A 12,611-nucleotide genomic window follows, 5' to 3' on the forward strand; every position below is an offset into this window, starting at 1 on the left:
TAAGTCCCTTTCAGGGCTGACGTTCAAGGATTCTGTGCTGGCAGGCGTCCCAGTCCATATTCCAATTCACCAGGCATAAAAGACGACGAGGAAACAGAAGAGGCTAGCTCCTGCTCGTGGCAGGTTAGGCCACCGGCTTCATGCGGTGCTCATAGCCCAGGTCGCAGATGAGATCCCGGCTTAGCTGGGTCGACTCCTTCTATCCCGGTGCTTCTCAACCCTGGCTGCATATTAGAATCAGCTGGAGAACATTTATAAACGTGCCTGGGCCCTACCCTCCTGGGAGTCCAATTCACCTGGTCTGGTGCAAGCCTGTGAAAGCAGGAGAACCAGTGTTCTACATGCCGAAGTTAAAGACAGAACTTCCAATTCGAAAGGGCAATGGACAAGGGACGACAGGCAGTCACTGCAAATTCGTCATGATTACTGGAAAAACAGCTCTGCATCCTGGAGGGATGAGCCCATGTTTCTTAGATACCTGTGGGTGGGGTGGTAAGTGAGTGTGCATATTTAAGATGTACACGAGAGCACACGCACTCACAGAATAGAGGTTAATAGCCCTGGACTTGGAATAGGACTGACCCGAGATCAAATTGCTTGAACTGTGCCCCTCACCAAATGGGACGCCCTGAGGTCCACTACCTAATCTCCCTAAGCCTCAGCTTCCGCATCCGGAGAATGGGAATAACCACATCGTCCAGCTCAGGGGAGGCTCCATGAGAGCCAGGGGAGGGCACCACAAGTACCCTAAGTTCTCTGTGAGCGTTGGCAGGTAATCATGGCTGCCTTCTTGCTGTTCTAGGTAACTGTGAACATCCTTGAAGAAAATGATGAAAAGCCAGTTTGTATGCCAGACTCTTATTTCTTGGCCATCCCAGTGGATCTGAAAGTTGGCACAAACATTCAGAATTTCAAGCTGACGTGTACCGACCTGGACTCCAGCCCCAGGTCGTTTCGTTACTCCATGGGCCCAGGTACACAGTTTCCAGGGGCTCTTGTTGTTAGAGGCCTCAGCAGCTGTTTAGGGAGAAGGGGGTGTGTGCTCACACACTGAATGGAGCACAGTGTGTATGTGTGTGTGTGTGTGTGTTTGGGGGGGCGTATTTTGAATGAGGGAAGCAAGGTTGAGGAGCATAATGGTCCCAGACCTCCAAGTCCTTTGGCTTCCCCATCTCACCTAAGTCTTCCCAGACTCCCGTCCGTGGTTGTGCAAAGGCCCCAGGAAGAGTTAACCCCACGGATGGCACCCCCCACCCTTCACAATTCCCACCCACCATGGTGCATGAACCATATTAGTATAGTTTAAATTTGGGGGGTCCCCCTCCTCCACCACCTCTTTTCCTGCCAGCCTGCCGTGGGGGCAGGGAATCCCAGTCCTCTTTCTGGATAATAATAGATTAAATAGATTAAATGCATTCTGAAACGTGTCCTCAGGAATTCTCTTTTGCTCCATTCACTTTCTCTCTTTAAAAATATACCACCGTGGGGAGAAAAAAAAAAAAAGAGCACCCCTCGATGGAAATGGGAACAAAATAGCTCATCTAATGAAGGGCTGGAGCCAGAGATTGAAACCCAAATAAGCAGAGCAATTCCATGGAAAAGAGTACAAATCCATCCCGGCTGCCCCAGCAGAGCAGGAACTCCGAGGGTAGGGAGCCTTTTGAGCAGGCTGTGTCGAAAAACCCAGGGGCAGAGACCGCCTCCGACGGCAGTCACCGAAGATGGAAATAATCCGTACTGAGAGCCCTCGGGCCTTTATGGAGCTCCTCGCTGCTAAGGGAGTAAAAATTACATCACCTCCTGCTCCATTTACGGGTTTGCCGTCGGTAATGAGTCTGGAGCCACCAGAGGACTGAGCAGGGGCTGCTTGGGTAGGAGCCTTTCTGCCCCAGGCACTCTGAGCTGGGAGGCTTGAGCCCCAGCCGCACTGTGGGGGAGGTGGGTCCGGGGTGGACGCAGGAGGACCTGGGACCATGAACCCCTGCGAGCCAGGAGGTACCACCGCTGTGGCTACCAAGGTGGCCAGCTAGGTTCCACTCAAGACAATGGAGTGAATTTGACCTAAGGCTGGAGACGCAGCCTCCTCTATCTTCTCCCTGCCGCCCCCTACCCCGCGGGTCTGAGTGTGAGTTACACACTGTTACCAAACAAACGCTGGCAATGAGAGTTGGCTAGAGAGGCTGCCCCAGGACTATTACTTCTCCACCTGATGCCCGGAAAGATGGAAGCCATCCTCCTGGGACAGGCATGTTGCTATTCTTTTCTACCTCATTCTTGCTGCAGCCTCACTGTGAGCAAGAGTTTTTGGTTTTTGTTTTGTTTTGTTTTGTTTTTAAGATTTTATTTATTTGAGAGAGAGCATGTGAGAGAGAGAGAGAGAGAGCAGCATGAGCAGGGAGAGAGGCAGAGGGGGAGGGAGAAGCAGAGAGTCCGACGAGGGGCTCCATCCCAGGACCCCAGGATTATGACCAGCGCTGAAGACAGATGCTTACCTGACTGAGTCACCCAAACGCCCTGCAAGAGCTCTTCTGTTCCCATGAGACCTCTGGTGTCATTATGGCCCCCGTCACATCACTGACCTGGTTCTGGTGTGTCAGAAACACAGCCGACAACTGAGGCATGGATGTTTGAGGAAACGATGGAATGCGGTTTTCGTCTAAACCCTTTTCTTACTCTCTTTTCTTTCTTTTCCCCAAATCCTTGTATCACACCGCCTTTAGGCAACATCAACAGTCATTTCACCTTCTCTCCCAGCGCCGGGTCCAACGTTACAAGCCTGCTCCTTGCAACACGCTTTGACTATGCCAGTGGGCTTGACAAGATCTGGGACTACAAACTACTTGTCTATGTAACTGACGACAACTTGCTGTCTGGCAGGAAGAAAGCTCAGGCTCGCATTGAAACAGGGACGGTGACGCTGAGTATTAGCGTCATTCCTCACCCCACCACAACTGTCACCACAACCCCCAGGGTAAGGGCTCTGGGTCCTTGTGATGCACAGGGATGGAGCCCCTTGACCCAGGAGAAATATAGGATGGGCTGAAAAGAGTTGAGGTGCTAGGATGTTGCAAGGAGCGCCAACTATGGGCTGGACTGGAGCAGTCACTGGGTGGTAGACAAAGTTCGGAGTGAGACCTTGGATTCGTAGACCCATTAGTGTTCCCTGTGTTGTTAAAGAAGAATGTGCATTTCCACAGTGACTTGTGACAGATCAGGTATTGACCTTGTATGGTTGGCACAGGAGTCAGTTTTCATGGACATGTGGCCAGCAGCTACTGTCTCAATAGCTTCTGGGCTTGCTCTTAAGAGCCACTGTGAGTCAACGTTCATAAATGCAGCTGCTTGTATGCTCTTCTCCACTTCTTTTGAAGAGTCCCTATGCACCAACCTGTACCCTACTGCCCACCCCCATGCCAAAAAAATTCATTGGTTCAATCTACAAATATCAATTCAACACCTATAACACACCAAGCTCTTTGGTGAACAAGCCAAAAATGATCTCGGCTGTCACGAGCTTCCAATAGATCAGTGGTGCCTAGACCATCAGCAACAGCATCACTTGGAAATCTGTTAGGAATGCAAATTCTTAGGCCCACCCCCAGAATACTGCCCTTGCGATGATCACCATGACCTCTAGGGAAAGATACTGGAACCTGGAGTCCTCAGCCACGTCCCCAGAACCACTGGATCAGAAGCTCCGGGAGTGGGGGCCCAGCAGTCTGGGACTTTAATAAGGCTCCAAGGGGATTCCAACATGCTCTACAGTTTGAGAGCTGTGATCTAGAGATGAAGACAGATGACAGACAGGTATCCAAATTCATTCATTCACTGCAGATCATAGTAGATAGTAGGAAGCAAGCAAGCAGGTGCCCTAGTAAAACCAGTGTGATGAAGGAAGGGAGAGGCTTGAAGTCTGACAATAGGATTATCTCCTCCCTCTCCTTGGAGGGACTCTAACTTCTGTTCTTAGGAAAGATGAGCCCTTAGCAGGCAGCCCCACACATGCAGTGTGCTAGAGAAGAAGTCATCAGAACCTAGCTACCTGTGACCAGTGGTCAATTTCTGCTTGTCAGAGTCCTAACAAGAGCTGGTCCATGTTCATCTCCCGTGAGTAAGGAACTGCCACCCTTCTGGGGCTTGCATGACCCGATGGTGACATCTCCAGCCCCCAGATCTCCATACCTTGGGTCCTGTCTCCATACCTTGGGTCCTGTCTCCCTCTCTAGAAAGCAGATGCCAAGCTTGAGGCTTCACTGTGCCATTAGCCCTGTGTTATCTGGCAGTGCAGCTTGCAGCAAGGGAACATGGCAAAGCCTACAAAGTGTTAAAGAGAACAACTTTTGTGGCGCATGCCTTCCCAGTGAGAGACAATGGCTATATTTGTCCCAGGGTTATGCCATGATTTGGCAGGGAAAAAAGCCAATGGGATTTTTAGTGTTTGGGAAGGGGAAGAGAGTAAAAATAGGCCTGGAGTTGCTTTTCAGTTCCCTAAATTTTCTATGTTTTGATCTCCTGGGTGCTTGGAAAGACTATAAATAAGGGGACAGGTTGAAGCAGCAAAAACTGGGAGCACACGGATGCCCCAGACACTTGATGTGAGAGAGGGCTGATGTCAGAGATGGGTCCAAAACCACCCTCCGCTCACACCCCCCTCCCTCTGTCATTCAAGCCCAGGGTCATCTACCAGGTCCTGAGAAAAAACGTCTATTCTCCATCAGCGTGGTATGTGCCTTTTGTCATCACTTTGGGCTCCATATTGCTTTTGGGACTCCTGGGGTCCCTGTTCGTCCTGTTGGCCAAAGCCATCCACAGACACTGTCTCTGCAAGACTGGGAAGCACAGGAAACTTCCGTAAGTTGTCGGTGGGCTGGGCCCTTTCCACCACTTCCTTTAGGACACTGTTTCCAGCGATGTCAGGAGAGGGAATGGAAGGAATTGGGATTTCTCTCCAGGGTAGGGAGGGAGCCTAGAGTGAAGGAAGAAGTGGGCGGGGGGGGAAGGAACCCCAGCTCCCTTCAGTCCTGGTTCCCTCTTCATCACCTGCTGGGCCAGGAAATGGCTCCTTTGGTTTTCCCTGCCACCTGCTCCATCCTTGATACATTCCCAATGAAACTGGGGCTTCATCCTCCGGTGGCCTTGCCCTGGATACAAGCTTCAGGGAAAAAAAAAAAAAGCCTGGTTTTGAGTAGTGATAGGATATGCTATGCTGGTATATGCAGAATATCTAAAGGATGGGAGGGAATTAGAGGAAGCACAGAAAACTGATAAGGGATTTAAGCTTTTGGCTCCAGTGACTCATTGGGCTTTTGCGTGACTAAATCATCATTGTTCATTTGCATGTGACCCCAATCTCTCACTCTCCAGGGCTGGAAGCAGCGGCCGTTTCCCCTCCCTCTTGTTTCCTCCTGCTCACTCACGTGCCTCTTACCAGGTACTCCGTGGAGTGTCTTTTCCTGGCTGAAATGAGCCACCAGAGTGAAATGGAGAGAGAGCGCGTCGTTGTTCCAGGCTTCCCCAAGACCCAGTTTCTTGAGTCTCAGAAGCTCCCACCATGACAGCATGATGGTTCTGAGCCTGGGCTTGGAGAGGGACAAGGACCAGTTTGGATCTGGGCTCACCATTTTCTATATAGCCTCAGATCAGTGGCGACCTCTGTGAATCTCAATTCCTTATTTGAAAAGTAGACAATCAAATGAGCAAAGGCAAAGGAAACACTTAGCACTGTTTCCGATGTTGAGTAAATGCTTAATATAGTGTTTGTTGGGGCTTGTTGCATTATTTTTTGTGGCTGAGTCCCAGTGAGCTCAGGATTCTTGATTCGAAGTTTAGCTCTATGCTCAGGTATCTCGGGCAGTTGGAACCCAAGTTTTGGCACAACAAGGGAGAGATGGGACTTCCTATACCTTTTAAAGTTATTTTGCCGATTACCGACTACTGTCGAATAATTTAAAATCTATGGATGAAAAGTGTGTTCAAAAGTATAAGGCATTGGCATAAAGATGTGCATTGCATTTTGCCATATTTATTGGGGAAGTTCGTTGCTATTGGCAACCTTGACTTCAAGGTAAGAAATCCGTGAGCATCTGCTGAAATTAAAAGAGACATTTTTGTTTGGGCTCTACTCACAAATTGATTTGGAAGAAAAAATTGTCTTCAAAAGAGTGACACTTAAGCTTGTAAGGATGGTTGGTGCTTCATGACGGGGTTTGGACAGAAGTCCTTAAAGGAAGTCATCCACTAGACACCACAACTCTCACGTAATTTGTGGTTACGTGTACCTTGAACCTGGTTGCCTTAATTTACATCCTAAATATTAATTGTTTCTGACATGGTTGACTTAAAGAAGAAAAACTGGCTAGTAATACAGACTCAGGCCTTGCCTCTCTGGAAATTAGGTGAACTATATGGCAGCCAACGTTTGTCCAACAGCAAAGAAGATAAGAGAGTTGCAAAATTATGGAACCCAAGGTTATCCCAAGAAGGGGCTTAACAACCTAGTCCAGGTCTTCCTGTTATAGGAAAACAGGGTTTATGCCAGCTTGGAAGCTTCCACTGTGAGCCAAACCTTCTGCTCAAGCTGGCTACTGGGGAGGAAAAGGAGGCAGGAAGAATTGCCGGGCACGCTGGTCATGCCCTCCTCACCTGTGCTGTCAGAGGAAATACATTCCCTCAAGTTCGATAAGGCAGTAGTTTTCAAGCTTAGCCAACTCCCAGAACCTCTTTAGTTCCCACACCAACAGTGATGGAACTGCTCTGTTTGGAGCAGGGATGGGAGCCCAGCCTTCACTTTAGTCCCCAAGCCTGGCCCCTCTTTTAATCAGTCTCTGAATCCCAAGGAGCACAGTTGCCCAAAGGCCCCATGTGAACCAGAGCAGAATACTCTCGGGCTCATTCTTGTCCATCTCTCGTTTTTCCCCACAGGGTGAAGCAAGGAGGTAAGTACCACGCCGATTCCCTTTGACTCTGGCTGCTGTTGTTGTTGGGTTTTTGCCTGTTCTCTTGTACTAAACAGAAAGATTCCAAGTCAGCCGAGAATCGGGGTGTAGTTCTGTCTCAGTGCGTTTTCAATCACGTCTTCTGTGGCTGAAATGACGCAGAGGTCAGATGTAGCCAGAGAAAGGGCAGGGCAGGGCGCACGGTGCCATTTGCACACTCAGATCTCTCCTCTGAGTCCTGCCTGGTCCTTACCCAGGATTGCCTCCTTCCAGCGGGATGGAGGCACATAGAGGTCTGTTCCCTGCCAAGCGGGCCAGGAGTGAAGAATTCTGCATGAGTGAGACACAGACAGTATCTACTGGTTGTTGCACATGGAGGGGTGGGACGGTGCCGGAGGACAGCGAATGCTCTGTATTGGACAGATGCCTCTTTTGCAAGAACAAATAACACTTTATTCCCAGATTGTAACAGATTTGATCATTTTTGCAAGTTATTTGGGTCAGGAGAGTGGGAAAGGGGGGCGGGGTACAGCTAGATGGGCGGAGAGAGCTGGGCCGCTGGTGAGTTGAGCAAGTTCCCATCTGAATAAGGACACCAAGCCTAGGGGGACGACAGACCCAGCCCCCAAAGTTGCTGCCTTGAGGGGAACCCAGGCTACGGGGAGAGACAGGACAGAGAACTGGGAAGTGTGCTTAAAAAAAAAAAGCCCTTTTTTAAAAAAGATTATATTTACTTATTTGAGAGAGAGTAAGAGAGCACACACGAGAGGGGTAGGGTCAGAAGACAAAGCAGACTCCCCACTGAGCAGGAAGCCTGGTGTGGGACCCGATCCTGGGACTCCAGGATCACGACCTCAGCTAAAGGCAGTTGCTTAAGCGACTGAGCCACCCAGGCATCCCCAAAAAGATTGCTTTAATCACTCAATCCATAGGCATGCCTGGCTGATATGCACAAGGCACTAAGTGGGGTTAGAAATTTGACTATAATGGTTATTGATCACATCAAATGAAAAGATTTTAATGAGGTCTTCGCTGACTGTCACCCACCCTAGTTACTTTCTAAAAAGGGCACGGGGAACAGATGCAAAGAATCCTCACAATATGAACAAATGTATCAACTGGATCTTTCTTTCTTATCTTTCCGTGAAAAGCTTATTACCCAGGTCCAGTAATAGGAGTAAATTGGGAAAAGAGTAACATTCCAAACAAAAATTCTGTACATTATTATATGAGTGTGCATGTGTGTGTATTTTTCTGAGAAAGCAGAAAACTGTCAATAAACATTTCTACAGAGAGGGTGCCTGGGTGGCTCAGTGGGTTAAGCCTCTGCCTTCGGCTCAGGTCATGATCTCAGGGTCCTGGGATCGAGCCCCACATCGGGCTCTCTGCTTGGTGGGGAGCCTGCTTTCCCCTCTTTCTCTGCCCACTGCTCTGTGATTTCTCTCTCTCTCTGTCAAATAAATAAATAAAATCTTAAAAAAAAAAAACATTTCTACAGACAGAGAATTCCTTGTCAGGTCTGCAATACTAGGTTCAAAGCCTGTTGAAGAGAAATCCCATTGTGGAGGTAGAATTTTAAGGTCAATTTAATGTCCAAGGAGCTTCACTTCTATCTGTTCTACTCCCTGCAGAAATGAAGGATACGAAGCCAGAGGTTTTGGTGGTAAGTGTGGGTGGCTGCGGGGCCCCTGGCTTGGGTGACATGTGGTGGGCTGCTCCCAACCCTTCTCAGGCAGACCCTGCCCCAGCCTCACAGGAGAGTTTATCATTCAGGGAGATGCCTGCATTTGGCCACTGGAACAGATTGCTGTGTGACGGGCCCCTGATAGAATTTGTTCCCTCCACTGAACATGTCTGCTGATATATTTGCAGAAGAAGTGGATTTCATAAATATTGAATAGTGGTGTTTATTATCTACACCAGTTCCCCAGGAGAGTGAGTTGGGGGGAGAAGAGCTTAAGGACCAGAACGGGAGCCTCAGTCTTCGGTGGGATTGATTTTTTTTCTTTGCTGTTCCACAACCTCGTGGAAAAGCGAGGGAGATGGGGAGGTGCTTGGGCCACAGGTCCGCTCGGCCAGCTTGGCTGTATGACCTTGCAGTCTCTCTCCCTTGGCCTGTTTAAGCCTTGGATTCCTCACCTGTAATATGGGCGTGAGAACACCTGCCCTGGGGTTGCAGGTGAGGAACTACCTTGCAAGCTGCTGAGACTCACACAAATGCCAAGGTTTACAAGATAGCTGGAGAGTCTCCCGCCGCCCCCCAGGCTAACCTCCTTGCTTTCCTTTACTGAACCTGATCTGCCCACTGGGAAGTGACAGAACTTGAAGGTGACCTCCCCAGTCTCCCTCACCCCCTGATAATAAGATTCTGTTATGATCCGAGACCCATAAATGGGGGGAATGAGATGCACAATGATGAATGCTATTCTGTGCTCCAGAATTTCTGCTTCAGGTCCGGCACCTAAGTGCTTATCCAGATGAGCCTGTCTACACTCAGGAGGAAGAGGGGATCTCTTAAGTCCCCTTGGTGATGCCACTCAGAAAGCACCTTAGAAATATGTACTATTAAATTAATCAATTAAATAAGTAAATCTCCATGGCCATAAAAAGTGTTGAACTCTTCGCATGAATAAAACGCATATGGTCTCCATTTCCTCTGTCGTTGGAATTGGGGAGCTGTGGGCCAGTACGTAGATGATGGCTGGTGGGATGAGAACTGGTGTGGAAAGGCCCCCTAGATGCCAAATACCATCCTCATTAGCTTGCTAGAGAGGGGCAGCTCCGGAGAGCACACTGTGAGGGAAGGGGATGCTTCCATGGGGACAGAGGTCAAGCCCCAGGAGGGTGGAACAGATAAGGGGGAAAGGCGGGGAGCTGGAGCCCAGGGCGTAGGGAAGGCAGGCCCGGCCCAGATGCAATACTGTGTTGGCCTAGGCAAGGGGATACAGTCAGAGCCCACAGGCGGGAGCACGTGAGTTTTCCATTCTGCCTGCCTTGCCTGCTTGTCTGACAGATCCCACTGAGGCCTAAAGGGGGTCTCAGCCAAGGTTGTGTGGCATTTCTGCTCTTCTTTCTGTGCAGCTTATATAGTATTTACTTGGGATGCTTTCCTGCCTCCCAAGTTGGATTAGATGTCCTCCTGCGCCCCCTCCCCAGCACGTCAGAGTCCCATGGTCCACTTTATTACCCTATGCTGTGCACCTGTTGGCAGGGGCTCCCCTGATTGCAAGCTTTGTGCACACAGCCCCCACGCCTGTCATGTTCACTGTTGGGTCCCCAGCATCGAGCACGTGCCTAGCGAGTAGACAAGGGTCAAGAAGGCCCTGGGTACAGAAAGCAGCCAGCTGTGATGATGAGGGGCCTGGCCTGGCAGGGTGTGTGTAGATTTGGGCTTCAAGCTGTCTCTTTCTCCTCCTTAGGAAACAATCCAGATGAACTCTGTCTTTGATGGAGAAGCCATCGACCCAGGTAATGAAGTGGCAATCCTGTCCATCCAAAAGATGTTTTCTACAATGCTGGTGGGTAAAGTCATGGAGGGACCCTATCCAAGGTCCTGCCCTTGACTCCGTTTGTCCTTCCTTTTGATGATGTTTCCTTACCCTTCTGGCTGTCACCCCGGGGGGAGATGGCCTTGGAGCTGGCAGATGCCCGACCACGGGTGAGGTCTTCCGTGGATTTCCACGGAAAGCCCCCCGCCCCGGCTGTCCTCCCTTCCTAAATGGCAAACCAGCTCAGGGGACTGGTGCCTTCTGCCTACTGTTTGGCGTGACCTCCTCCCCCAGTCCTTTCTGAATGCTCCTAACCCTGTCCCATGGGCGGTGAGAGAGATGGAGCAATGGCATGCTTGGCTCCCTCTCCCCCTTGATCAGGGCCAAGAATTTCTTCTTGGTCAGCAAGATGAACATAAGGTAAAGCTGGCCCCTAGCGCTCCCCTCACCCCCATGAAATCAGCTCCAAATTTAGCTCCTTTACACACATCCCTCCACTCACAAAGGCTCAATTATAGATGTGAATAAAGGGAAGGAAACCAAACTCGGGAGGCAAGGGTGTTGGCACGTTGCCATCCTCACACACAAGCCGCTCGGTCCTTCTCGGAAGGATGGCTCCTCTCCAGGAGAGGCTGCTGCTGCTGCTGGAATTAAATTTCCCTCTATTATTAGGTACTTGTTACCATAATGTGCCCACATTAGCATAAGTGCTGGTGGGATCCTCTGCCGAGAGGCCACTCATGCCTCACGGAAATGACAAGAGCAGAGGGTGGCCTGAGACTCCGTCTCCTGGGGCCAAAGCCCGGGAGCCCACGGCTGTTATCCACACGTGTGTGCTTGAGAGAAGGGGACAAGAAAAAGAGGCGCCAAGTGCACTATGCGAACAGGCGCACCAATTAGTGTCTGCTGCTCTGACTCCGCCAAGATGGCTTCCTGTACCAGCTCCGTGTCTGTGCCTCCAGATGCCCGTTAACCCAACAGACATCAGAATCAGAGTCCCGTTCTCCTTATCCCGGGGACTTCCTTCTTATATCTGGGATTCACGGGGCTTTTAAAAGAAACCCATCAGGGGCGCCTGGGTGGCTCCAACGGTGAAGCATCTGCCTTTGGCTCAGGTCGTGATCCTGGGGTCCTGGGATTGAGCCCTGCTTCTGGCTCCCTGCTTACCGGGGAGCCTGCTTCTCCCTCTGTGCCCCCCTCCCGCCAGCTCAGGCTCTCTTGCTCTCTCTCTCTCTGCAAAAAAAAATAAATAAAATCTTTTTTAAAAAATCAGAACATAATGGGGAACCCCATTAGAAACTGAACTGAATTTATCCAATGTGGACATGGAATTCAAGATTTATGTGGCTTTCTAACCCTGCAACCAGGAGCCTGTCCTAAGCCCATCTATCCGGGGAGGCGTGATATTTGCTACCCATGTGGTCAGAGTCCTAAAGCTCATAGAAAGGGCAGACTGGTGAAGATTGTGCCATTCACGGGCGTGCTTCCTCTCTCCATGACTCACCCCTCCTTGTGCCTTTCCTCTTTCCCTGGGGTTAGAAGGGAGTGGGGTGAACATGGGGGAAGACAGCATTTGAATTCCCTCGTTTATATGGTGGTTATATATTTTTTTCTCCTAGTTACTGGGGCAGTATATGAATTCAACTCAAACACGGGAGCCAGAAAGTGGAAAGATCCCTCAACCCAAATGCCAACATGGAAAGAGACTGGCCCCCAGGGAGCTGCTCCCTATAGAGCCAGGCCACCGAGGAGCACCGGTGAGCGACATGGGCTGAGCAGCAAAGCCCCGGCTGAGGACAACCCAGTTCCAGAAACCAGGATGCCAAGCCCAGCACCCCAAAGAGCAGTCAGGGGTTCCTCCAAACTGCACCCAGGAAAGTAAGGGGTTTCTGGGTGCAGACCCCACATCGCAGCATGGGGGAGGAGAGTTGAGTGTCCCTGGGAGACTGCCTCTCCCTAATTCCCACGTGGGCAGGGGTGGGAGCACCAGGAGTGAAAACATGGGCTGAAGGACTCGGAGAACCAGGGCCCCAAATGGGATGTTTAAAACACATGTAGTTGCCCTTTTCTGAGAGAGCATGGGAGAAATTTCTTTTGGGTCTCTGTCCTCTGATCAGATAAACTGTTAACTTTTGGTTGTGGAATTGTGTTTCTTCTTCGTGTTGACTGCTGGGAAGCTCTGTAGGAA

The 12,611-nt window shown here is 50.2% G+C and overlaps 1 protein-coding gene across 1 annotated transcript in view; it reads left to right on the forward strand.

Annotated features, from left to right (window-relative positions):
* The window catches only part of CDHR3 (cadherin related family member 3), a 57,590-nt gene extending 45,285 nt beyond the window's left edge, over positions 1-12,305 (forward strand). Inside the window, exons 13-19 of the mRNA XM_032873224.1 lie at positions 803-974; positions 2,721-2,971; positions 4,670-4,851; positions 6,922-6,935; positions 8,567-8,598; positions 10,355-10,403; positions 12,043-12,305. Coding sequence (XP_032729115.1) covers positions 803-974; positions 2,721-2,971; positions 4,670-4,851; positions 6,922-6,935; positions 8,567-8,598; positions 10,355-10,403; positions 12,043-12,305 — 963 coding nt within the window. The remainder of the gene's footprint in view (positions 1-802; positions 975-2,720; positions 2,972-4,669; positions 4,852-6,921; positions 6,936-8,566; positions 8,599-10,354; positions 10,404-12,042) is intronic.
* Positions 12,306-12,611: the final 306 nt, after the last annotated feature.

This window comes from Lontra canadensis, unplaced genomic scaffold (assembly GCF_010015895.1).
Source record: "Lontra canadensis isolate GAN:19392208 unplaced genomic scaffold, GSC_riverotter_1.0 scaffold48, whole genome shotgun sequence".
NCBI classification, from domain to species: domain Eukaryota; kingdom Metazoa; phylum Chordata; class Mammalia; order Carnivora; family Mustelidae; genus Lontra; species Lontra canadensis.